The 25712-nt window shown below is 47.4% G+C and overlaps 1 protein-coding gene and 2 long non-coding RNA genes across 4 annotated transcripts; 1 reads left to right on the plus strand and 2 right to left on the minus strand.

The window, feature by feature from the left end:
- On the plus strand, nucleotides 1–23437 carry HPF1 (histone PARylation factor 1). 2 transcript variants are annotated; one of them, XM_067745377.1, is made up of 8 exons: nucleotides 1–113; nucleotides 3143–3302; nucleotides 4982–5171; nucleotides 6277–6375; nucleotides 13903–14053; nucleotides 18311–18398; nucleotides 21377–21549; nucleotides 23195–23437. In XM_067745377.1, the coding sequence occupies exons 1-8, from the start codon at nucleotides 66–68 to the stop codon at nucleotides 23324–23326; spliced, it is 1041 nt and encodes a 346-aa protein (XP_067601478.1). In that variant the 5' UTR covers nucleotides 1–65; the 3' UTR covers nucleotides 23327–23437. The 2 variants fall into 2 exon arrangements, with proteins under 2 accessions (XP_067601478.1, XP_067601479.1); XM_067745378.1 differs by lacking the exon at nucleotides 1–113 and adding an exon at nucleotides 4345–4456 and having other exon boundaries at nucleotides 3165–3302.
- On the minus strand, nucleotides 3268–5033 carry LOC137228235 (uncharacterized). Its single transcript, XR_010945218.1, has 3 exons — nucleotides 4561–5033; nucleotides 4329–4437; nucleotides 3268–3390 (listed from the first exon to the last, which is right to left on the minus strand). It is a non-coding gene; the product is annotated as an uncharacterized lncRNA (long non-coding RNA).
- On the minus strand, nucleotides 21717–25712 carry LOC137228236 (uncharacterized). Its single transcript, XR_010945219.1, has 2 exons — nucleotides 24213–25712; nucleotides 21717–23865 (listed from the first exon to the last, which is right to left on the minus strand). It is a non-coding gene; the product is annotated as an uncharacterized lncRNA (long non-coding RNA).

The raw sequence follows: 25712 nt of genomic DNA on the forward strand, positions 1-25712 counted from the left end.
ACCGGAAGCAGTCGGCGGCGTACGAGTTCTCGGCGGGACGGGCTTCATCCTGCAGCGGCTACAGGATGGTGGGCGGCGGCGGGAAGCGCAGGCCCGGCGGGGAAGGGCCGCAGGTACCGCGCTGAGGTCCAAGGGCGGCCGCGGGTCCGAGGGTGGCGCGGCGCGTTTGACCCCAGCCGCAGCGGAGAGCGGCGCCTCGCGTCCCTGCGTCCCCCGGGGGCGGGCCCGGGGCGGGTTACAGCCCGGGGTTCCCCCGGGGCCGGGTTGGCGCAGTCAGGGGCCCTCCCTCGGGGAGCGGGTTGACTCAGCCCGGTCCCCCCACAGCACGCTCCCCCAACCCTCTGGTCCGGCCGGCCCCGCCGAGTGTAGAAAGAGCTGCTGACCCCCCCGGAAGGAGGGCGTCCCCGAAGGCGGGAAACGCGGCGGAGGGGTGGCCGGGCGCAGCGCCGAGCTCGGCCGCGGGGAGGCCGGGGTGGGGACGGGGGGGCGCTGACCACGGAGGGGCGTCGGCTCAGGCTTTCCTGCGGCCTCACACGTTCTGTCACCACTGCAAGAGCAGCAGGGAGTCAAGCAGGAAAGAAGTAGAGGTTTCCAAAACTCCCTCTGGCTGCGCTGTCAGCTGGATGGGGTGAGACGGTGCAGGAGGGCCGCGTTCTGGGCGTTCATTACTCCGGTCCCGCTCTCCAGGAACAGAAGGGTAAAGGATAGGGCAGCCCCTGAAGGGCACAGCCGTCCTAAACTCGAGTTATTAGGGATTTGGGGATGCAGCCAGCGTGTGAGCTCAGGCAGAGCTGAAAACACCCTTTTCTCCCTTTGAAAGGGCAGTGAACTTCTTTGACAGAGTGTTAGTCTTAGAAATAAAGCATCAAAAATTACGATTCGTCTACAGAGACTATGGCCAACGGTAATAGCCAGCATTTATGTATTCTGTGCTAGCACTGTTTGTGTATTTTTACAAATAATTTATTCCTTTTAACAACCCTGTGATAGAGGTACTACATAGCCCTTTTTTTGTAGATGAGAGAACGGCACAGAGAGGTTAGGTAACTTGCCCAGGGTGACAGAGCTGGAAATGGGAAAAGTCAGGAATCAACCAGGGCAGCCTAACCATTATGCAACACTGCCTTTCAGCGAGGTAGATTTAAGGCTCTTCTTTCTAACATCTTAAGTTTGAGCCAGTCTTTGGAAGTCTCAGCAAAGGCGGGCATACACACAGAGGGGAGGCTGGGTCAGGACTTGACATGTTTCTGCTGTTGTGTGTTTGCAGTTGAAGAGACAGCTTGAAGTGGTTGGATCTGCTGGGGGCCGGCCCACCTGGGGTTAAATGCCTGTTCTCCCACTTTCTAGTTAGGGACTCGGGGAAGTCACCTAACCTCAGTTTCCTTGTCTGTAGAATGTGGATAACAGAATCTAGCTCATAAGGAATTTCTGAGGACTAAATGAGTTAATCCATAGAAGGAGTTTAGCACAGTGGCTTGGCACCATAGTAAGTGCGTAACAGGTAGTTATTACTGACTGTTTTTACTGTTATACTTCTTACTGTTTGCTATTATCACCATCAATTTTTGGATCCCTATTTGAACAGCCTTCTTGTTCAGTTTAATTTTTTATGACCTCATATAGACATGTTATAATCCTTGGCGTGATACACTGTTATTCTTGGTCATGGTCCTGTTTTACCTTATTCGTTTAATAATACGACAAACACCTGTGAGGCCGTTGCCCAGGCCAAGCACTGAAAGGCTGACCATCTTCATGTTGCTCACCTGTCCTGTCTGCCTAACTCCTTCCTGTCGACCCCATTCGGTGTAGCTGCGATCCTGAACTGTTTGTTTTCCTCTGTCTTCTTTTTATGGCTTTATCACCCATGAGTTTATGCCTGAACAGTATTTTTTGAACTTCATAAAAAGGCTATCATGCTGCATATAATCTTCAGGGACGTTTTTTCTTTATTCAGCATTATATTATCAAGATTGATCCATACTGTGTGTGGCTCTCTTTCCTTTTCACTAAGCGTAATATTCCATTGTTCGAAAGTCCTGTAACCATTCTCCTGTCAATAGGCATTTTCATTTGTCCTGTCTTCCACTCGTAAAACAATGCCATCAAGAACATTCTTGTATATGTCATCTGGTACATAAATACACTTTGCAGACTCTGAAGGATACCCAAAATAACATCGGTAAACTTGAGCCTGCTGGAAGAATGTGAATATGAGAAACATGAGGTTAGAATTTCTCGGTCGTGACCCCTGTGGACGTCTGGGCCAGATAGGTGTTTGTTAAGGGGCCTCTCCTGTGCACTGGAGGATGTTTAGTAGCATCCCTGGCCTCTACCCACTGAACGCCAGCAGCACACACACACCCCCAAGTTTGTACAACCGAAAAGGTCTCCAGATACTGCTAAACGTGTCCCCTTGGGGGCAGAATACCTCGGGGTTGGGCAGCACTGATGTACTGATCGCTGGAAAGGAAGGACAGGAAGGAAAGGATCCAGGTTCCCAGAAAGAACAACACGCACGGCTGCTCCCAAGACTGAAGATGCGTACCCTCCAACCAAGCATTTTATTTTTGTGGGAATAGGTCACAGATGTAATAAGCATTCTAAAGCCTAGCATTCTTACAGAATGAACCTATACTGCAGAGCTGCTGGAGCTGAGTTTTATAACCTAGTCTGGCCTTAAACGACCTTTTCTGAAATCATTGTTTTAACTGGTAAATCCCTTGCATCCAGTTATTTCTGGCAATTTGTTTCTGGTGTGGTCACTGAGTCTGTTTAAATGAAAGGCACGATGACACCCTGTTTACCAGAACAGGGCAAAACCTGCCATTTTCTTATTCCTCTTTTTCCTGCTGTTTACCTTTTATACTTTTTGGTTTTTTGTTTTCTGAATTTCCATTATCTTAGGGAAATATGTTTAAAAAGTTGCTGTGTGTGTCCCTCTTGACATCTATATATTATAAACTGTTCTTTCCTTTTTTTCCTCACCCAAAAGAATCCCCAGATTTTACTCAAATACCATTTATAGAGTTTTAAAGGAAACTCATAGAGTTGGGGTGAACAAAAATGAGCAATATTATTAAGCAGTCCAAGTTGCTGAAATTACTTTGGGAGAAACAAAGTTGTGTGTGCGGATTTTCAGTGTGAAAAAGCAGTCGCCGTGAAGAAGGGTAAATGCTGTGAAGCTGACGTGCCCAGTGACCTTCGAAAAGAAGTAGAAAGTCATTACAGGCTTTCTCTGCCTGAAGATTTCTATCACTTCTGGAGGTTCTGTGAAGGACTTGATCCTGAACAGCCAGCTGGTGAGTTGGTCCTCTTCCTCTGGCTTCTGCCAGTGGAAAAGACAGTAGGAAACTGGACCCAGGATCTAAACAGTTCATGGAAAAGGAACTTTTCCAAAGATGTTTCAAATGAGAGAAATAAAATGTCATACTAGCAAAGGTACATCATTCCACAACATGCTTTGATGAGAGTTTGCAAGAAAACAAGCACATACTTCTGTGTGTTCCAGGACTTTTAGTATGACTTAGCAGTGCTGCCCCTAGGAACTTGTCTTAAGGGTTAGGTGAACCCAAACTATGTTAAATGATACTGAAACAAAAAGCAGAAAATGCCTTAAATGCTCATCACTTACCCATCTTTCAGTGGACATACATAGTTTTAAAAGAATCAGGCAGATTTTTAAGCGATGATAAACTATCATGCCTGGAATATTTCAAAAGAAAAAAGAGAGTAGCATATGCTGCCGTTAGTATTTTTAGGTCAAGAATACACACACACACACACACACATCCCTACATACTTCCTATGTGCGTATACTATCTCTGAAAAGGTACACTAAAAACTGATAATGTAACAGTTACTTTGCATTGTTACCCTTTGGTACTGTTTAAATGTCTTCACATGAGGTGGGGGGAAGCAGTCCCAGAGACTGCTGACGAAAATGTATACTGGGAGATAACTAAATTTTGGCAGTATATCAAAACACTGCAACCATGCAGCACCTTCTCAAAAAGTACTCATGGATGTGTACAAACATGTGTTAGCAAAGATATTCACTGAAGCATTGTTCAGAATAAAAAAGAAACAGTAAATGCCTAGCAATGGTAGACATATTAAAGAAACATTTAATAGTATAAGAAACTATTCAGAAGATTTAAATGAGGACAGGATGACGAACAAAAAAACACTACAAAACAGCATGATCTCCATTTAAAACATCTATATATTTATATCTGTTCGTAGAGGGGGGGAAATTAAACTGTCCCCATGCTTTTTTTTCACATTGTTACCTCTTCCAAGAATTTCCTTCCTCTCTCCATCCTCACCTCCTTGCATATCCAGGTCCTGCCTGAAGTGCTTGCCTCGCTCTTAGAGAAGCACGAAGGCCCATCTGATGCTGTAAACGTGTACATTTGAACAGACTTGATGGCTGATCTGTGGATGGAAAAAGAAGGTGGGCTCATCCAGGATTAGGGTGAGCCAGATGGATGGTCAAGGAGGCAATGAGTCGAGAGTGATAATTAGCTGAGGTGGAGGGAAGGGGAAGGAAATACTTACATTAAACACATTTTTAGTTAAATTATTCGTCCTCATGTGCTGTCTGTTGCCTCTCCCTTGGTCTGGATGTGCTACAAGTATTTGAGACCGACAGCAACACAGTAATGAGACAAGGTAAAGGTTTGCAGTGCATAGGAACACAAAGCAGTCTTGTTTTGGCCAAAATAAGAAACAGCAGGAATGTTTGAAATGTCATCAGTGGTAAAGTTAAGAGGAAATCCTAGCCACATCTTCATTGCTCTGATTTCTTTTCCATTGAGTATTTACAACTAACATCTTCACATGTAACTAAAGACTTTTTTCTTTTCCTTTAGAAGCTCTTTTTTAAGACAACTGCTTAGAAATATTTTCTGAATGAAAGGCAGTATTTCCTATCTGCCTCCAGAAAGGCACTGTCTAAATAAACATATTTAATTTATAGATTCACTTTCTGCAAGCCTTGGACTTCGATTAGTGGGTCCTTATGATATCCTTGCCGGAAGACATAAAATGAAGAAAAAGTCAGCAAGCCTGAACTTTAACCTTCACTGGAGATTTTACTATGATCCTCCTGAGTTCCAGACCATTATTATTGGAGATCGTAAAACTGAGTTCCACATGGGCTATTTCAGGTAAAGGGGCTTTTCTTCTCCTAAAATACAGCTACTGTCCCTGTAATGAGCGTAAGCAGATGTTCACTGGCCTCACCCAAGGTGAAGGACATGTACCCTCTCCTGGTGGGTACACAGGCTGTCTGCCGTTCTAACCTACTAACCTACCCTGGGACGGGTGAGCTCGTTAGGCTGAACCTCTCCAGCTTTTCCTCTGTAGTTATAAACTTTTTTTTTCCTTTTGAGTTCAGAAAAGCTCTTTTAGCCTAGGAAAGGTAATTTAGAGCAGCTGCTGTGACTTAAGTTGGCCCTGTGCTTCCAGGGGCCATAGAATTAAGAACGCGGTTTGGAGGCAGGCTGGTCCTCCTACTTACTACCTGGCTCACCCTGTGCCAGTGACTTGCTGTGACTCAGTTTCCTGTCCTGTGATCATCAGACACGCCCAACGGGAATGTTCGGAGGGTTAAATGATACATGCGGGAAGCTTAGACTCTTAGAAGTCGCGCTGTGGGTGGGGGGTGGCTCCTCCACTTGGAGCGGCGCTGGCGCTGACAGCGAGGCGGGGAGAAGAGGACGTGGAGAAGGTGTGCAGGGGTGCCAGGGAGCCGTGGGCGCGCGGGGCTGGGAGCTGGGGCGCCGGGGTCTGCTGGCTTCCTGCTGCCTCACCAGGACCTCGGCCGAGTCGCTTCGTCTCCATCGGTTCCCTCAGGCGTAGAGTAAAGGGATTTGGTTATAGATGTGAACCGGCTCCTTACGCTGCCAATGTTTTATGATCCTTTCTGTCCTGTTTCTTTTGGTTTTTCCACCTTTCTTTTTTTCACGGACTGTTAAACTGGGGTAGAGATGATTGTGTATAATTTCACCTCCTTTTAACAAGCTTTATTCTTTCCTTCTTTGTACTCAGGTATAAAAGTAACTAGGTCCTAAGAATCTTAATTTTAGGTTCTGTTATATAAATAAGATTTGTTATAGATATTCGTAAGAAAACTAGAGCTTAAACCTGGCAAATTCATTGGCAGTTTTTGAAACATGCAGATATAATTTGTTGTTTATAGACCTAAAATTCTACTTTGCTGATAATACAAATTATGGGCAGCTAAATTTGTAATATCTTTTGCTTAAACAGGGATTCTCCTGATGAACTTCCTGTATTTGTCGCTACAAATGAAGCAAAGAAAAATTGTATAATTGTTCAAAATGGAGATAATGTGTTTGCTGCAGTCAAGTAAGAAAATGTTTTATTTCAGTATGTCTCCTATTTATATTGGTTTACAATTTTTGTACTGTATCAGTCCATCTCTGAGGGGAAATGAGGTAACCAAAAATTTTTAGATACCTGGAGATCATTTACATGACTTTTGCAGGCATCTTATCCACACTTCAACTTTTCGCCAAACAACAGACCTCTTTTATAACTAATCATTTAATGAAAATATTACTTAATCTTGACCTTGTTTGTCCCGTGGCAAACTCAAAAGATTTTTTAGGCATCTTAGGTCAAACAGTCTTGAAGAGTTCGTTCCGAGAACCTGTGGTATGTGGTTGAGACGGAAGGTTGAGTGCAGTGAAGCCACTGTCAGGGCACATCGCAGGGAGCCGGAGCGCCAGCTGCGGCCACACGAGTGCTCCGGGACCGCATGGTCTGGCAGAACCTGCGCCGGTGAGAGTGGGCCCCTGCCCGCCTCCCCTCCACCCGGGAGGCTAAGACCTCTGCGTGCAGGTAGGGCCGGAGCTGGACCGCCACCCCCCGAGGTCAGGGCCCCGCGTCTGCAGCCGGGTGGGGCATCAGCCCTGTCCGGAACGCGAGCTGAAGCGCAGGGCAGGTGGTGCGGCAGCGCCGGGGCGGCTCAGAGCCCAGCCAGGGAGCCGCCCACGGTGCACAGACACAGACACCATCCGGAGCTGCCACAGCAGGTGGGCCGTGGACACTAATAAAATGAAGAAAGCACCTTCACCACCTTGAGCAAAATAAGTAGACCATGTTTTGTGTGATCTCTTTACCCTACTTTTTCTTTTTTTTAATTACTTGATTTATTTATTTGTTTTTGGCTGCGTTGGGTCTTCTTGCTGCACGCAGGCTTTCTCTAGTTGTGTCAAGCGGGGGCTACTCTTCACTGCGGTGGCTTCTCTTGTTGTGGAGCACGGGCTCTAGGTGTGCAGGCTCAGTAGTTGTGGCATGCAGGCTCAGTAGTTGTGGCTCGCGGGCTCTAGAGCGCAGGCTCAGTAGTTGTGGCATGTGGACTTTAGTAGTTGTGCCATGCGGGCTTCAGTAGTTGTGGCTCACAGACTCTAGAGCACAGGTTCAGTAGTTGTGGCACACGGGCTCTAGAGTGCAGGCTCATTAGTTGTGGCGTGTGGGATTCAGTAGTTGTGGTGTGTGGGCTTCAGTAGTTGTGGCTCACAGACTCTAGAGCACAGGTTCAGTAGTTGTGGCACACGGGCTCTAGAGCGCAGGCTCATTAGTTGTGGCCTGTGGGATTCAGTAGTTGTGGCATGTGGGCTTCAGTAGTTGTGGCACATGGGCTTCAGTAGTTGTGGCATGCGGGCTTACGTAGTTGCGGCTTGTGGGCTCTACAGCACAGGCTCAGTAGTTGTGGCGTGCAGCCTTCAGTAGTTGTGGCTCGTGGGCTCTAGAGTGCCGGCTCAGTAGTTGTGGCGTGTGGACTTTAGTAGTTGTGGCACGTGGGCTCAGTAGTTGTGGTATGTGGGCTTCGGTAGTTGTGGCACACGGGCTTCAGTAGTTGTGGCGCATGGGCTCTAGAGCTCAGGCTCATTAGTTGTGGCGTGTGGACTTTAGTAGTTGTGGCACGCGGGCTCAGTAGTTGTGGTATGTGGGCTTCAGTAGTTGTGGCGCATGGGCTCTAGAGCTCAGGCTCATTAGTTGTGGCGTGTGGGCTTCAGTAGTTGTGGCACATGGGCTTCAGTAGTTGTGGCACGCAGGCTTACGTAGTTGTGGCTTGTGGGCTCTACAGCACAGGCTCAGTAGTTGTGGCGTGCAGCCTTCAGTAGTTGTGGCTCGTGGGCTCTAGAGTGCCGGCTCAGTAGTTGTGGCGTGTGGACTTTAGTAGTTGTGGCACGCGGGCTCAGTAGTTGTGGTATGTGGGCTTCAGTAGTTGTGGCACACGGGCTTCAGTAGTTGTGGCGCATGGGCTCTAGAGCTCAGGCTCATTAGTTGTGGCGTGTGGACTTTAGTAGTTGTGGCACGCGGGCTCAGTAGTTGTGGTATGTGGGCTTCAGTAGTTGTGGCGCATGGGCTCTAGAGCTCAGGCTCATTAGTTGTGGCGTGTGGGCTTCAGTAGTTGTGGCACATGGGCTTCAGTAGTTGTGGCACGCAGGCTTAAGTAGTTGTGGCATGCGGGCTTAAGTAGTTGTGGCGTGCGGGCTTCAGTAGTTGTGGCTCATGGGCTTTAGAGTGCAAGCTCAGTAGTTGTGGCATGCGGGCTTCAGTAGTTGCAGCCCGCGGGCTCTGGAGCACAGGCTCAGTAGTTGCGGCGTGCGGGCTTCAGTAGTTGTGGCTCTTGGGCACTAGAGCGCCGGCTCAGTAGTTTTGGCGTGTGAACTTCAGTAGTTGTGGCATGCGGGCTTCAGTAGTTGTGGCTCTCAGGCTCTACAGCGCAGGCTCAGTAGTTGTGGCTCATGGGCTTAGTTGCTCCATGGCGTGTGGGATCTTCCCGGACCAGGGCTTGAACCCGTGTCCCCTGCACTGGCAGGTGGATTCTTAACCACTGTGCCACCAGGGAAGTCCCTACCCTACTTTTTAAAAGACTTTCATTCCCTGTGATTTAATAGCACAAATTTGCAGTAAACAGAAAACTAGGTCGATCAGTGCACCTGCTGGGCTGCTGTGTGCATACTGGTGTATCTAAAGGGCATGGGAGATGTCCCAGAAAGGCTCTTTTTTCTTTTCTGATAACTCTGAAATTTATAGAAGACGTTGCTTGCTGTTTATAGTTCTCTACACCCTTCAGATTTATTGTTGAATTTAAATTGGTCCTGTCTTTATTGGAAACAACTGTAGTTATTTCCTTATTGTCTGTCTCTTGCACTAACGTGTAAGTTCATGAGGGCAGAGGCTTTTTCTTGTGCACAGCACTTGCTTTGTAGATGCTCGGTGAATCATTCCACAAACACTCTGACAGCAAAAACAACTAAGTTTTCATTAATCCTAGTGGTCTTACAAAAAAAAAAGAAGAAAGATACAGTTGTTATCGAAAATAATGCAAGATCATTCTGGTATTTTTTTAGCTTACTGGAGAACACAGAAAAGGAAATAGAAAACAAAAATACATTGGTGATAGATTTATAACTTAGGTGAAGACCAGCAAGTGAGTATATTTGAGTACCTAATGCTATTTCACACAAAAAATGTTTTGCACCTTCAATAATTTATCTCAAATATAAAGGTAAAAAGGTTATTATACTTTTCAAGTGTTACAGTATATATAGTATTCTTTTTTGAGACTTTACTTAAATCAGCTAATCAAAACAATTTCTATATCAGCCTCAGTAATGTCTTTTAAGGTAGACCGTTTGTTATACACAAATTATTTTTATGCCCAGGGAAACTAGTTCTCTTTGTGTAATATTTAATAGTAGCCAAAGAAATGCAAATTCAGCTAACAAAGATGAGTAAAGATTAAAGAATGGTAATACCCAAGGATGGTTAGGGTATAAGAAACCTTTCTGACATGTGTTAATTGGTAAGACGTTTGTGGAAAGCAGTTGGAATAAGGTTGTTTAAATATTTTTTCAAAGATTACTTAACAGATAATGAACATTGCCAGCTAATATGCTATACCTTAAATCGGTGATTCCATTTTTAGCTATTTATCTGAAGAAATTTTGGATGGGTGCACATAAATATCTGTGTATATTTCAGATTATTTATAAAAAGGAAAAATTAGAAAAAACATACATATCCAGCAGTTAGAGAAAATTAGGTAACTAAATAGAAAATGTCCACAAAGTGTAACACCAGGATATTGATCTGTTGTTTTGGGAAGGAGCTGATACATTATGTGAAGAGGTCAAATAACAGAACAGTGTGGAACGGTTCCCTTTTCACAGCTTCTAATGCACACGGAGAGAAATCTAGATAGATTGAAAGTTTTAAAATACTTATCTTTGGACAACAAAATTAGGAATGATTTTCTTTTTATTCTGTTCTTTTCCCTAAAATAATTGTAGCAATAGTTTGGACCTCATATACCTCCTAAAAGGTCTCAGGGGTCCCTGGGGTCCACAGACCACTATTTGACCACTGCTGTTTAGTTAATGGTTTCAAACCTGACTACACACGGATGCCTCCCGGGCTTGTGGTTAAGAGCTTCACCTCAGCTTCATTCACTTCAGCATGTCTAGAGCAGGACTCGGGAACGTTCTTTAAAAATACATGTTCCAGGGGCTTCCCTGGTGGTACAGTGGTTGAGAGTCCGCCTGCCGATGCAGGGGACACGGGTTCGTGCCCCGGTCCGGGAAGATCCTACATGCCGTGGAGCGGCTGGGCCCGTGAGCCATGACCGCTGAGCCTGCGCGTCTGGAACCTGTGCTCCGCAATGGGAGAGGCCACAACAGTGAGAGGCCCGCGTACCGGGAAAAAAAAAAAAAAAAAAGTTCCAGGTGTATCTAAGTGTAGATATACTTAGAGATCTCAAACCTGTATGTCTATAATTTTAATTCTTAAGTTTAAAAAATTCATGTCAAGTGAATGTTTTAAGTGAATGAACATTCATTTTAACGAACATTTAATGAACGCTTCCTTTGTACGGGCCTATAGACCATTTAAAACACTTGGTGCGTAGTACAAGAGTACGTGTAGGCAAGGTATCAGCTCTTGGGTCGAGACGTGCTGCTAAATAGGCTCTTTTCCTCTTGTCTGCACCCCCAGTATTCTCTGCCACCCTACGTTGGTGTACTGGGTGCTTTCAACCAGGAACCCAGGAGGTTCTGACGTGTAGTCACGTTTAAAACCATTAACTTAACAGCAGCTATCAAACAGTGGGGTGTGGCCCCCAGGGGTGCCTGCCCACTTCCCAGGAGGCCTGTGAGCTGCAAACTCTGGGTGATGACAGGGTGTCGTTCTCACACCAACAGCACAAAGGTGGAGGCGGGTAAGCCCTGCTGGAGCCTCAACGGGGTCGGGGCAGTGGACCTGGTGGGCAGCGGACCGTGGGTTATCACGGCTGGGATGTGACGCGGGTGTCCCTACGGAGGTCCGTGATGACACAGTAAAGGCGGATCAGATCCCTGCCGCTGGGCACGTGTCTTCTTAACGTCCTGCGTGACGGGAGGCACTTCGGCACACTTAGGTGTTAGGGTTTGTCTCGAGGAAAAAGGTCTTGTGAGGCTGAGTTGTGAGCTCAGCTTTTTTCACTTTGCTGAAGAGAGGGACTGGCAGACACTGGTTACTCTGACATGAGTGTTTGGCCGGCGTTGTCTCAAACGAACCGATGAAAACAACGGACTGTGTTTGTCGCCAGTGTTAAAACTTAAGATTTCAAAAGCAAACATTAGAATTGGGGAGAGTTGTAACCACCCTCGTGAGCTTGACAGCTTCTCACTTCCTGAAGACTTCGCTAACGAGGTTGGTAGTACTATTAATGAATGTGGTTTTTTCATATTGTGATAGAATGGAGTAAATCAAATACAGTGAAAAGGGTCACTCTTTGGGAGATCTGCATAACTTAGTGAACCAGTGTTTTCTGCATGACCACTGCAGGACTCACTCAAGGTTCACAGTCTCCCATTAGGTTTAATGGGACAGCACAGAAAGTTCTGGCTGTTTCCATGTGCACATTGCAGCAGAGTATTGCAGCAGAGTATTAGGTTTGAAGCTGAGAGACAAAAGCTTAATAAACTGGAATGGAAGTGGTCCTATAATGTGATAAGGATGAGAAGACCAGTACTGAGGGCCGTCAGGAGAGGTGGACGTCCTCTGAGAGGGTGTTTCCCGTGGGCCTGATGAAGGCGAGAGCCTCCCGGGAGGAAGGGTGCTGTGGACAGAGAACAGCAGCCCCGGGGCCCTGGCGTCGCTGGTGTGCTTTGTATGGTTGTTGTAGATAGAGCCTCTTGATACGCGGCTGGTGAAGTTGAAGGTGAGATTTACTGTGATGCTGTGCTGTAATCATGAGACCGTGATTTTGGTGGTCTTGGCTTCTGTGGCACTTTAATCCACGCACACTAATTCTGTCAGCTTGGGTAAGTTGATTATCCTCTGTGCCTTAGTTTCCTGATCTGTAAAATGGGGATCAGAATAGCACCCGCAGCGCCCATCCCATAGCAAACTGCTGGATGTTAGTGGTGGGCAGGAGCGGGTTTCCTCCTGGGAGCCTGGTAGTGGCTGCAGGAAGGGGACCAACTGTGTCCAGCTGGGCACTGTTTCCAGCTCTTCCTTTCACTCTTGCTCTGATGGCAAAAGTCTTTTTTTTTTTTTTTTTAATTTTTATTGGAGTATAGTTGATTTACAATGTTGTGTTAGTTTCAGGTGTACAGCAAAGCGAATCAGTTATACATATATCCCCTCCTTTTCAGATTCTTTTCCCATATAGGCCATTACAGAGTACAGAGTAGAGTTCCCTGTGCTGTACAGTAGGGCCTTATTAGTTATCTATTTTGTATATGGTAGTGTGTGTATATGCCAGTCCAAATTTCCCAATTTATCCCTCCCTCTTACCCCCTGGTAACCATAAGTTTGTTTTCTACATCTGTAACTATTTCTGTTTTGTAGATAGGTTCATTTGTACCCTTTTTTTTAGATTCCACATATAAGTGATATCATATGATATTTGTCTTTCTCTATCTGACTTAGTTCACTCAGTATGACAATCTCTAGGTCCATCCATTGCTGCAAATGGCATTATTTTGTTCTTTTATAGCTGAGTAATATTCTTTATCCATTCCTGTGTCAGTGGACGTTTAGGTTGCTTCCATGTCCTGGCTATTGTAAATAGTGCTGCAGTGAACATAAGGGTGCATGTATCTTTTTGAATTAGGATTTTCTCCAGACATATGCCCAGGAGTGGGATCTGGTAAACCTAATTTTAGTTTTTAAAGGAACCTCCATGCTGTTTAACATAGTGGCTGTACCAGTTTGCATTCCCACCAGCAGTGTAAGAGGGTTCCCTTTTCTCCACACCCTCTGCAGCATTCTTAACATAAAATTATTTCCGTAACTGGCAATAATATATTGTACTATTCACATACCTTTAAAAAATATTTTGAATTGTGCTTTCGTATCAGCTTATAGAATAGTTTTGCTTTCCTTTTATATTTTTTAAATTTATCTTAATGCAGATTTGAAGGTAACATTGAAAAGAATCTCTGATGCTTAAGTATTCTAAACGTCCTCTGGCTCTTTAAGAGTAGAAAATCCTTTTTGGTGTCTCCACACTCTTCTCTCCTGTTACGTCGACCTTCTCTAAGGCGGTACGCCGCCGATCTCAGCATCAAGCGACGCGACGGGAACTTGGCTTAACCTCATTCTGCTAATACCCTGTGTCTTTGTTGTAGACATTACAGAGATAATACAGACAAATCTTGTTTGCTGTTTCTGTGACTGGCAGCTGTTTATTAATAGTGCTTTTCTCTTGCTTGAAGAACCTGTTCGGGATTCTGGGGGGCTCTGGTGGTGGTTCTGCAGTCTTTCCCTTGCATGGAGTTTGATGTCTGTAACTCGGCTCCCCGTAACTTCCCAAGGTCTGTGTGCTTAGCACAATGGCCTGCATACTAATGAGGGCTTTTACTTCTTTTTCAGATTATTTTTGATGAAAAAACTTAAAGAAGTAACAGATAAAAAGAAAACTAGTCTCTTGAAAACCATAGATGAGAAACTCACAGAAGCAGCCAGAGAACTGGGGTTCTCACTGGAACAGAGAACCGTGAAGATGAAACAGAGAGATAAGAAAGTATGGTTTATGTCTGTTAGTCTCTGACTCTCCTGCTGTTTTAATAGGGGGTTTTCCTCTCTTGATTGCTTGCCACCTGCACCTTCTCTCCATCCCTCGCTGCCCTGTCCTGGGGAGAGCTGGACGCTGCCCTCGCGGGGCTCCCTCGGAGGCTGTCCAGGGTCTGGCCTGGGAGGTCCTGCAGGTTGTTGGCCAGGCTGGGTCGCGTGACGCAGTGCCCTTGCGGCGGGTGCAGAACTCAGCCAGGCCTTCTCACTCGTTAATCTTGATTTACCAGTTTCCTGTAGAAGAGTGAAAGCGGCTTTGTACATAATATTTGCTTAAATTTCTTTCTTTAATGGCTAAGGTCTGTTGATTTCGTGCCAAGAGTTTTGGGGGTAGATGTGTAAAGGTCTGCCTTACAGTGCCTTATAGTTATAGCCCCTCAGGCAGTTGGCGTTTGAGAGTGGTGTGTCCTGAGGTGTGTAAATCTCTAGGAAATGGTGCATGAGGAGGCCCCTCTCCTTTGCCTATGGAGCCCACCAGCCAACGCTTCCCTTGGCACCTGCAGTGTGAGTGGTTTTGTAAACAGCAAATACTTCTTGGGTTTTGGATCCTTTGGGTTTTTCACTTACAATTGTCAGAGTGAGTTAACAGAGAAGCTAGAAGAATTCTTGCCTGGGGTAAATGAGAATTGTGTAGGACTCTGTCCTAATCACCCTGAGGAAGGAGGGCGTTCATCACCGGAGTCCGGGCAGCCAGCCTCTCAGCAGTGTCTCCTGTGTGTGGCTGCTTCATCTGCGTGTTCTAGGCCAAATAAAGTACTCGTTAACCCAGAATAAACTAGTGCTGGCTTACTTAGTTATTGAAAATCCTACTTCAGTGCTTTTTCTGACCTTGACACGGCTGCAGGGGTGATGTTCTGATAAGTTATAGTCACTGAATCGCAGTCTTACCAACTCTTTCTTTAGTCCTTGAGGTCGGAAGCAGTTTCTAAAAATGTTCATTTGAATGAAACTCCTTGCAATGGGGCATTTTTCAGTTGCTCTAAGATTTCATATTGCCATTTCACCTTTCTAGTTTTCATAGGGAGCCTCTCGCACCTTATAGGGTAGGAAGGGGAGCATTTCTCACCCCGTTGTGACGTATCCTAATTTGTCTTGACTAACGACTAAGCTGCTGCGAGCAGACAGCTGCCAGCAGCACATTCTGTCATCAGCAGTAATTTCAGATGAGATTTCATTCATTCTTCCCCATAACTATAAATTAGATAGGAGTCTAATGTAATCTGAGTCTTAATCTAAATTTATTAGATTAAGTTTCATAGGAATGTTTGTCCTGGCCCCCTTCCCCCATGAGGTTTCTTTTTAGTATTTGTTCTTACAAAGATAGCTGGTAAACACAAATTCAAAGAAAAAAAGAACTTCTAAGACAACCATGATTTTATCTTCCCAAAGACAACATGTGGTGATAATGCTTCCAGATCCTTTTCTATTATAAGTTTATTCTTTTATTGTTACTGTGAGATCTTCATGGAATAAATATTTTTCTAGTCCACTAGCATGTGAGTTGGTGACTCGGGCCTTCTGTGTGGAGGTAGCACGTGCATCCTAGGGTAATGGAGCACTCCATGGCACGCTAGCAATCTGTGTTTATACCAGCCGTGCCTTGTAGTGCTTTGGCCGGAGGTCCTTGTGAGCTGCTCATTCCACCCCTACAACCGACAGGCAAGCACAGTAGGTTTGCAGAGGCTGTGCTCCTTGTGCAGAATTTTACATGACAGATCTGAGACCTAAACTCACATCTTTCATAGCTAGCATTCCTTTCACCCTATCTGACTAACTGGCTGTGTGCCACTTTACCTCTTCCAGTACCTAGATGTCACTTTTAAAATCGACATTGAGTTAATGTCGCTGTAAAATGAGGGTCCGTCATTCTGTCCACCTCTAGTTCTGATGCCTCACAACATCACCCACCCTTGTGCAGGGTTTTCCTAAACTGGTAATCTGATTCTTCGTAATAAAATCAGGATTTTGATGCTTTACTAGTAACTGATACCTCTTTATGGACAATTAGTACAGTTTCTCATCAGTGAAAATACGTACATAGTGTGGCTTTTTGTTGGGTGTCAGCCTGAGTCGGGCAGAAGACAGTCGTGCCATCACTGTGGCCTTTTGCGTTCAGCGTCAGCACTGCTTTGTGAACACACTGTGGTCGTCACTCCATGTGCTGCACGGCACGTCTGCCACACAAGGGCGCTGCGCTTATGTTCATAGTTTAGGGTGCTGAAAACTCCACTCATGCAGACAGCCTGCCATAAATAACGGTTCGCACCTTTACTTGCACACTTACCTGATTATTTCCTTAGAAGAAATTCCTAGACGTAGTATTGCCAGGTCCAAAGTGGTTTTTAAAAAAAATTTATACAGGTATAAAAAAAATTAAGTGTGTGTGTGTTTTCTCTGTTTGCAGAACTCCCCCCCCCCCAGGAGTTGGACTCCTTTGCACCCCACCTGCAGGGGCTGTGCGCCCCTTTCCCTGGGTCCTCGCCGGTGCTGGTCTTACCAATCCCTTTGGTCTTTCCATCCTGAAAAGTATAAAATGATCTACCATTGTTTCCATCAGCATTTCTTTGATTGTAAAGGACATTAAATCGTTTTCATTTCTCCACTGGCCATTTATATTTCTTCTGTGAACTGCTTGAACTTTGCCCGTTTTTCCATCAGGTTAGAATTACTTGTGTTTTCATTTGGGTGTTAAGTCTTTTCCATTATTTGTAAGACTTGCTTTATAAAGACATTCATCTTTATTAACTTTATTGTTATATGTATATATTGCAGATGTTTTTCATCATTTGTGTTAATTTTGTTCTTGGTTTTTACTTGATTTGTTAATTTTTTTAATCTTTGGCTGCATTGGGTCTTTGTTGCTGTGCACGGGCTTTCTCTAGTTGTGGCGAACAGGGGCTACTCTTTGTTGTGGTGTGCGGGCTTCTCGTTGTGGTGGCTTCTCTTGTTGCGGAGCACAGGCTCTAGGCACGCGGGCTTCAGTAGTTGCAGCACGTGAGCTCAGGAGTTGTGGCTCACGGGCTCTAGAGCGCAGGCTCAGTAGTTGTGGTGCACAGGCTTAGTTGCTCTGCGGCATGTGGGATCTTCCCAGACCAGGGCTTGAACCCGTGTCCCCTGCATTGGGAGGTGGATTCTTAACCACTGCACCACCAGGGAAGTCTAATTTTTTTTTTTTTTTAATGTAGTCAAATCTATAAGTCTTTTCCTTCTCCAACCCAAAATCATATAAAATATTTGCCTTTTCTTCTAGTAGTTTTATGGGTTTTACATTTAATTCTAAAATCCAACTGCAAGTTATTTTGGTATCAGGAGTAAGATACAACGTAACTGTGACTTCATTTGTTTTTTCCCAAGGGGTGAGCAGTTGTCTTGGGACTTGTTTGGAATAACCTGTCCCCTGGGTTGCTTAATGAAGGACAGTGAAAGCAGCGAGAGGGTGGAGAGCTGGTACAGAGACTTGGGGGCGAGGACCTTAAAACTGAGAGCGTCCTTCCCTCAGGAATGTCACTGGACTGCACAGAGATACTGGAAGCAGATGTTTTGTTCAGCAAAGACCTAAGAATGCCACTAGTGTAAGAGAAATATGCAGACTGGAAGGGTTATGATGGGGGTTGTGTTTGGACCTCTGTTTGTCTTTGAAAATTAACACTTAAGAAAAGCTCACCGGTTTATGTTATTTGCCTCCACGAAGGGCACCACAACACTAGAAACTGCCCTACTTTGGGGAAGTTTGCTGACGAGCCTGAATTTTCCAGGTAGAAATGGGGGACCTGAATTTCACAAGATGGAAAGGAGTTCTGCCTTCCACGTCTTCCTGCTGACAAAAACCATTCCTTCTCCTTCAGGGCCCAGTCCCTCAGGCTCTCTGCCTAGAGGATCCCATGGCCGTGGATGGAACTGACACCGCGCCCTGCTTCCTGTAGTGGGACGCACGGCGCAGACTTCAGACAGCTGACACAGTTAATGAAAGCCGGCTGTTTCACTGTCGTACTTACTTCAAGTGCTTGACTTCTAGCTAATTTTAAAGGAAAGAAATATTAAACTTGTGCCCTGGGGTCCAAATTTACTGAAATAAAAGGGCCATTGAATGTTGCGTTTTGGCAGAAGTCTTGCGGGTTTGTGAGTGTGCTTTGTTTTGGGGTTTTTTTCCCCCCTGTTGTTTTCGTCTATTTACAGTGACTAAATTTTGTTTTTTTTTCCTTTTATTTAGGTCGTGACAAAGACCTTTCATGGGGCAGGCTTGGTTGTCCCAGTAGATAAAAATGATGTGGGATACAGAGAGCTCCCTGAAACGGATGGTAACGTATTTCTCACATGAACATGTGTATGTGCGTTAATGTATATGGAGAAAGGTTTCCTTATGTTGAGAAGTAGGTCAGGACATGTGCCATTTGGGGAACAGTCACCTCCCCTTAGTGAAGAAGGGCTCAGGCTCTATGGTCAGTGAAGCCTGAACTGAAGCTGGGTTTGCCGCTGTGTAGCCTTAGCAAGTTATTGAACTACCCTGAACCGTGGTCTTCTTCATCCGCCATACGGGTAGTAGTGGTGAATACCATCCGTAGGGGTGTTTGGGGTGTAACCGAGCACGTAAGTGCTTAGCACACTGCTTGCCTGATAGCGCTCAGAACAGTATTTTTACAAGTTTAAAGAATGTGAACCTCTGGTCTAGGTGACTTTTTCTGAACTATTTCAGAGCCTTTGACATTGTAGCCATCAACGTACAATATAGTAATTAGTGGGACAGCACGCGTTTGTTTAGTGCTTTGTGACCAGTCTTGCATCTGTATGTAAGTCTGATTAGCTTTTAGAAGCCAGTGCTGAGTTACTTCATCTGTAAGTATAAAAACGACACAAAATCTAATTATTGCCATGTTGAAAACAGAGGATGAAAATCGCTTCCCAGCTCCCCCTGCCCAACCCCCTTTACTTGAGCACCCCCGAGGGCACCACCTTCTCGTCACCCTGCTCCCTTGGGGGCAGCGGGGCGAGGGGCACTCAGAGAGAGGGAATTAGAGGTGCCCCTGCGCAGCACGTAAAATGCAGGCCCTCGCTTGTTCAGAACAGAGCTGTGGCCTCAGCTGCCCTCCGCCTGGAGGACTCCCAGGGAAAAGCACTGCATGTGGGCCCCGCGGTGGAGGGGCTGAACTTGTGGTCTGGTTTGGTGTTAACTCACTTCCATGTAAAAACTGCAGCAGCGTTAAGTTTTTCCTACATTGACCATGTGTAGAAATGATGCTGTTTCGGATATGTTGGGCTAAATTAGATAGCTTAAAATTACTTTCACATTTCTGTTTTGGTATGATGCCAAGGTGGGTTACACGCGCAGCCTGCTGCACACGCGCTGCACACGCGGGACCTTCCTGGACCTCCTCCCTGAGGCCGGAGGGGAGAGGGGCTGTGTCCCGGGGGCGGGGGTCAAACCCTGGTCTTCGCCGCCTCCCTGTGAGCCAGTCCACCCCGAGCTTTAGCAGCAGCTTTACTGTCCTGTTGGGGAGACTGAGGGCATGTGTTACAGCGATCGCGCTGGGTGTTCAATTGCGGGGCCCTGGAGTAAACCGTTACCTCCCCTGGTTGGGGTTCTGGGTTTTATGTCCAGGGTCACTTTTATCTACTTGTACTTTTTTCTAACGTTCTAGCATTAGATCCTTCCGTGGTTTATTTATTTTTGAATGAGAAATGGTAGCAGACATAGTTAAGGATCTAGTGTCTCGCTGTTTTGTTTGCCAGGAGGTGTAAGTGGCTGGCGGTCTGTGGACGGGTGACAGCGCTCAGCGGGTCACAGTGAAGTCTGCTCCTGACCAGTTTCCCCCGAGGCTCTCGACACATAACGCTGTAACGTGGCCCGGGGGATACCATTTATTGAGCACTGGATCGTGTCGTGGTTGACGCTGTCGGGGGATGTGTACGCCGTGTTAACTCAGTCCTCACCCAGGCCTTTACGCGGCTCTTATTCTCACGTCCGGGAGGTGGGGACCTGAGACGTGGCTCTGAGTGTCGCGTGATCGCCGAGCTGGCGGCCTGACTTCCCTGCGCTGCAGCCTGTGGCTCCGCGCCATGAGCGGGGGGGGGGGGGGGGGGGCGGTGGCAGGGGGGAGCAGAGCAGCAGCAGGCACTGAAGCGTGGTGACAGTGGAGGCTGCTCGCACAGTCTCGCAGTTAGGGTTCCGTGAGGCGACGCGCTGCAGAATGTTGCCGGTGGAAGAACATGTCTGTCCTCCAGTAAACGTGTCACTGCTGTCTGTCCACTGCAGTACTGCCTGCCACGGGGCGGGGGCAGAACGCAGCCCGTGCCGGGTGTGTGCCGGGGGCGCGCGTTCCGAGGTCAAGCCCTGGCAGACGCTCACCGCTGTCGTCAGCCTGGGTTTGTGGTTAGTGTGTAACATCAGCCCCCCGTGCGTGAGACGCGGCACCGTGAGTTCCAGGTGTGACTGTTCATGTCGTGGCCGAACCTCGTCCCTGCCAGCGCGGCAGCCCCGTGTCCAGGAACATGTCTGTTGCTCCGAGTGAGTGGCAGCTCGTCCGCGTTATCGGATTTTCCCAGTTTGTCAGAAAGGAAGTCTAACTAGGCATCGTTCGGTGCCTTTCTTCTCACGTGCCTCGTGGGAGCTGACGCACCCTGGCCTCCGAAAGCAGGGAGAAAAACGTTGAAAGTCCAGATAGAAATGTTAAACCACTCGTTTTTATTTAGATAAATGTTAGTTTTCTCTGTTCTCACCTCAGATTACACTTTGGCCGTAGCTGCACTTCCCCCACTTTGGTAAAAGTACTGGTAAAGGTTTAATTCTACAATGATTTCTTGTCTCTCGTATGTCTTTTTCTGTTTGTTTTTTTTTTTTTTAAGTAAGGTAGGAGGGGGCAAAAAGAGCAGACTTTACTGTCTGTCTGGATTTTTTTTAATCCCTCGGTCTCCATATAGTTTTTGTTTTTTCCAACCATTTAAAAATGGAAGAACACTCTTAGCTTGAGGGCAGTTAAAAACAGGTGGGTCAGGTTTGGCCATAGTCTGTGGAACCTGGAGTAGCCCAGGGAAAATCTCTGGAAGCTGGTGTGATTCCTGATTACAGCTAGGTCCCACTGTGCTAATACAAGAAGTCTTTTTCGTTAAGTAAGCCATTTTTATGCTTAATCTTAAGTAGAAAAACCATAAAATGGCCGTTGTAAAATACAGTGCCAACCAAAGAAGCATCCATTGCACTAGGACAGAGTCATGAGGAAACATCCAGGTTACCGTCTGCACCGTGGTGGTTACAGGTAACCTTGTGTCCTTGATCTTTCAGCCAGTCTCAGGAGAATCTGCAAGACGATTGTGGAGGCCCCCAGTGATGCTGAGAGACTCAAAGCTTTTGCTCCTGTTCAGGAAATGATGACTTACGTGCAGTTTGCTAATGATGAGTGCGATTATGGGATGGGGCTGGAGCTGGGGATGGACCTCTTCTGCCACGGTTCCCATGTGAGTGAGCACACCCTGCCCTCCCTCCCCACCCTGCATCCCCTCCACCCCCCCCCCCACACACACACACACTCCGGCTCATTGCTGTCCGCAAGTCCAGCACGCAGGGTATGGATTCAGCTTGAATTTCAAAATGAACATTTTGAAATGATTTTTAAGCAGATAAAGTGAGCATATTTTTTATTTGAAGTTCACCTTGTACTCTGGCCGAGGTGAATGACCCGGATGTTGTGCCCAAGTGACTTCCTAGCTACTTACTAGTACGGCTGTGCCCTTCGCTAGGGTGTGGACACACCTTCCCGGCTCCGCCTCATTTTCCGTGGGGGGTTTGTTCTTGTGCTTGAATTCCGGGATGAAGAGTAAATGCTGTCTGTAAATATGCTGGAAATTCTTCACCATAGAGGAGGTGCTGTTTTACCATGAACTCCCTGCTCATCACGTAGGAGAAACGTACAAGGCAGCTGCAGGAGGCCGCTGAGCCACGGCTGGGGGTCGGGCAGGCGGGAGGAGTGGTGGCCCCGGCCTGAGTCCCGTCTCCCCGGGAGTAGCCGTGTGAGCGTGGGCCGTACTCCCTGCACCTCCGCGCCACCTGGGGCCCTCCCAGGCCATCTGCCCGCTGTGGAGACCACCTAATTCTCCGTTCACCTACTATGTCACCTGCGGCACAGAAAGAGCCCCAGGTGCTCAGGGCCACACAGGCAGGCAGCTCCCGCGTCAGCCTCTACCCCAGAAGGTGACTGCGCAGGCTGTGAAGTGCAGGGTCACCTGGGGACGCCGCGGGGCTGGAGCGTCAGGGTGCCCCGGGGGCTTGTTCCGCACAGGCTGGCGCGCCCCCGACCCCCCAGTCCCCCTGGGCCTCACCGAGTTCCCTTCCCGCTGGGGCCTGAGCATTTGCGTTTCTGATCGACAGTTACTGGGTCAGGCTGACGCCACTGTGGGGTAGTCTGTTTTGGGGACTCTGTCTTTCTCGTGTAGGGCTGTTTGTTAGCGTTAAAAATAATCAGAGTGGTTAACAGCCAGAGAGGGTCAGTGACCGATCAGAATAGTGCTTGAGCAGCTTCACAGAAACTCGGTTGTCTTGAGGATCCAGCAGCATCGGAGAAGGGACGGTGAAGCAGGCAGCAGGCGCCAACGGTGGCTGCCCTCCCTTGTCCTCGGAGCGCGTCTGGGCCCTTGACAGAGGCAGCGACTTCAGGGGTGGAGGCTGACATGGGGCGAGAAGGAACTGAAGACACGAGGGAGCCTTCAGTGCGATGTGAAAACTCACGTTCAGCTCCTTGTTCCGACGGCGCCAGCTAACGGAAATGATGATTGAAGTCTTATGTGGTGGGGACACGCCGACGAGAAGGAAAAGGCATTTGAGCGTACTGGGGGCAAAAGGGGGTGAATAAACCGTATCTGAGGGAATAAGGACGCTTACAGTTTTTACTTGGTTTTCTTCTGAGTTTCCTTCAAGAAGTGCCCTTCGTCCTGAAGAGCTGCACGACTGCCCCAGGGACGTCGCCAGGCGCTGTCTCAGAACTCACTGTTATGCAGACGCTGGCTGAAACCCAGCGTGCGGGGAGTGGGCTTCGTTAACAACTGCTTTTTCCACTGTATTACCTGCTGCGTCCTCTGGCTAATGTCATCTTCTTTTGTTTTTCAGTATTTTCATAAAGTCGCTGGCCAGCTTTTACCTCTTGCGTATAATCTGTTGAAGAGGAATCTCTTTGCAGAAATTATTGAAGCTCACCTGGCGAACAGAAGCAGAGAGGACGTGGACCAGCTTGCAGCATGAGTGGGAGGTGCCTCTCGGGCATACAGTATTTCAGAGCTTCAGTATGAAACATGATGTTTGTTTTTAAGGAGTACAGAAAATAAATGGACGGAAACATTTGCTAAAAACTTTTCTGAAGCTCTGGTGGCTGGTTTTTTCTTTCACGTGCAGTCAGATCGTCTGCATGGTGATGCCCTCATCACGTGTGAAGAGGGGATGCACCTGCCGTGGTCCTCGCCGATGTCGTCATAGGATGTCACGCCTGACACCTGTGGACGAGCACGCGGTCCTCCCCTCCCAGGAGTGAGTCCTGCTTCAGCGTTTAACACGTAGGCAGCGAGGAATGTGTTTCTGGGACTTGAGTTGACGAGAGCGGCAGCTGTAAGCACTGGGCTTCTGGGCAGCAGGGAGGGCACAGGGGAGCAGACTCAGGACCCACCCCGGATCCTCCACAGCTGCATCTGAACAGCAGCTGCAGGCACTCCGGGCCTCGCCCCACGAGCGTCCACTCGCTCCGTTAGGTCCATTCCTTGTAGCAGCGCTCCTCGGGCTGTCTGTACCTGCCAATCGACACAGCATTAGGGTGTCGACACAGTATGCAGTCAGTGTACCATTCAAGTTTTCCATTGGGTTTCCAGTACAGTCTGGGTAGCTGTGTTTGACCAGCTTCAGATCCTTCTTCAACCTGACAGAACGTCCTTCACCTTAAAACCTCAGAGCTCACAGTGAAACACAAAATAATAGCAAACTGTGGATTGGGCCAAAGGGCCCCTTAGTGAGGTTTCCCTCGTGAGGTTCAAGGTGGGAAAGCCCGCAGATCACCTGGCTCACCCCCCATCTTGCAGGACTGACTGGACCTGCCCACAGAACTCTCCAAAGTTAACTGGGTCAGCCGCCTCCTTAGAACCCACCTGAGACCCGGACTCTTCGTGGCAGAAGGGTGAGGAGACGGGCAGGAGTTTGACGGGGGCAGGACTCCCTCCCTGGTGAGGCTGTGGGCTTTCAGGTCCCTCAGTAACGCCAACCCTTGAACATAAGCGTATCTGTTAACCACCGTGGCCCACACTCAGCGCCAGGGGAACCCACGCTAGCACGGTCTGGGGAACTGCTTGGTGAGATGCCCAGAAGTTGGGGAGCCCTCTGCTGCAGCCCACGTGCGGCAGCCGTCCTCCTCCCCATGGCCGTGCTGCCGCTGTGCGCAGTTAAGACTCAGCTGATGGCGCCTCTCCCTCCCTTTCAGTCCCTTCCAGGAACGTCCTCATCCTGACAGCAGGGCTCCCGTTCTAAGAACGGACAGAGTTCCGTTACGTGAGGCCCTGCCTGCAGCTACCTGGGCCCATCTGAACACTGAGCTGCTGTATGTTAAAACGTGACAGTAACAATTAGCTCACACGTACTTTGATTCGGAAAAAAACAGATCACGTTTGGTCTTAAATAACCTTTTAAGAAGCTCTTGAGCTTTTTCCCACAGATTTCTTTACTTTCTAGGGTGCCTGTCAGTACTGTGGCAGTATTTAGAAATAGTTAACACATTTATCTAAAATACTGATTACGAAACTCAAGTGTCTTTCATTAAAACCGTTTGCTCAGCTAGAAATCCTAGGTTCCCTTAATTTTGCTATTTGTTGATCCAACAATCCCAAATGTGAGTTTTTTAAATTTGCCTTCTTGTGATCAGTAATGAGGATTTCAACAGGATTTCCTACCAAGGAATAAATGAAAGGGGACAGAAAAATTCAGCTTCTCATCCACACCTTACACAAACCTGAGTGCAAATCTTCAGAAAGCTGGGTATACTGGAGCCAAGACAGGATTTGGACAGGAGTGCCAAGAACGTGGCAGTTACAATTTGGATGCTGTAGCTGTGAGCAGAGCTTCCTGAGGACAAGAGTCTTGTGAAATAGAGACATTTCCAGTCTCAAAGCCCAGCGGTTGTGTCCGAGGGCTGGCAGCGCGTTTCAGGAGGGACTGGCCTTCCAAGGACCGAGCCTTGGCCGTTCAAGAACAAGCTCCTCCCGCCAGCCCGACACCAAGCACTCCTTTCTTACCTTTTTCCTGCACTAAAGGCACAGTCCTTTGAAACCTCGTTTACTAGATATTTTTATCTCCTCTTCATTGGCTGTTGTGGCCTCCAAATGCCACCTGCCTTCCTGTTCATTTTAAGTACCTGGGCTATTTCACGAGTAAAGCACCTTGACCCAATCAGAATTTAACAAAATCATTACCTAGCTCAAATTTAGCTAAGCTCACACCTGGAGCGTGAAAATTTTTTTCTGTGTAACCTCTAACACGTAGAATGATTCACCCAAGAAAATAAGCGGAAGCAGTAAACCTCACCAGAGACCGTGATCTCAACTGTCTCCACAAGGGCACATCCCCCCGCACCAGCTCAAAGCACCCGCTCAAG

The sequence above is a fragment of the Pseudorca crassidens genome, chromosome 7 (assembly GCF_039906515.1).
Source record: "Pseudorca crassidens isolate mPseCra1 chromosome 7, mPseCra1.hap1, whole genome shotgun sequence".
In the NCBI taxonomy this organism is placed as follows: domain Eukaryota; kingdom Metazoa; phylum Chordata; class Mammalia; order Artiodactyla; family Delphinidae; genus Pseudorca; species Pseudorca crassidens.

Coding starts and splice junctions, on each gene's coding strand:
- HPF1 (XM_067745377.1), top strand. CDS start 66: ATGGTGGGCGGCGGCGGGAAGCGCAGGCCCGGCGGGGAAGGGCCGCAG. Junction 6,376..13,902: donor AATGTGTTTGCTGCAGTCAA/GTAAGAAAATGT, acceptor CTTCTTTTTCAG/ATTATTTTTGATGAAAAAAC. Junction 21,550..23,194: donor TCTTCTGCCACGGTTCCCAT/GTGAGTGAGCAC, acceptor TTTGTTTTTCAG/TATTTTCATAAAGTCGCTGG.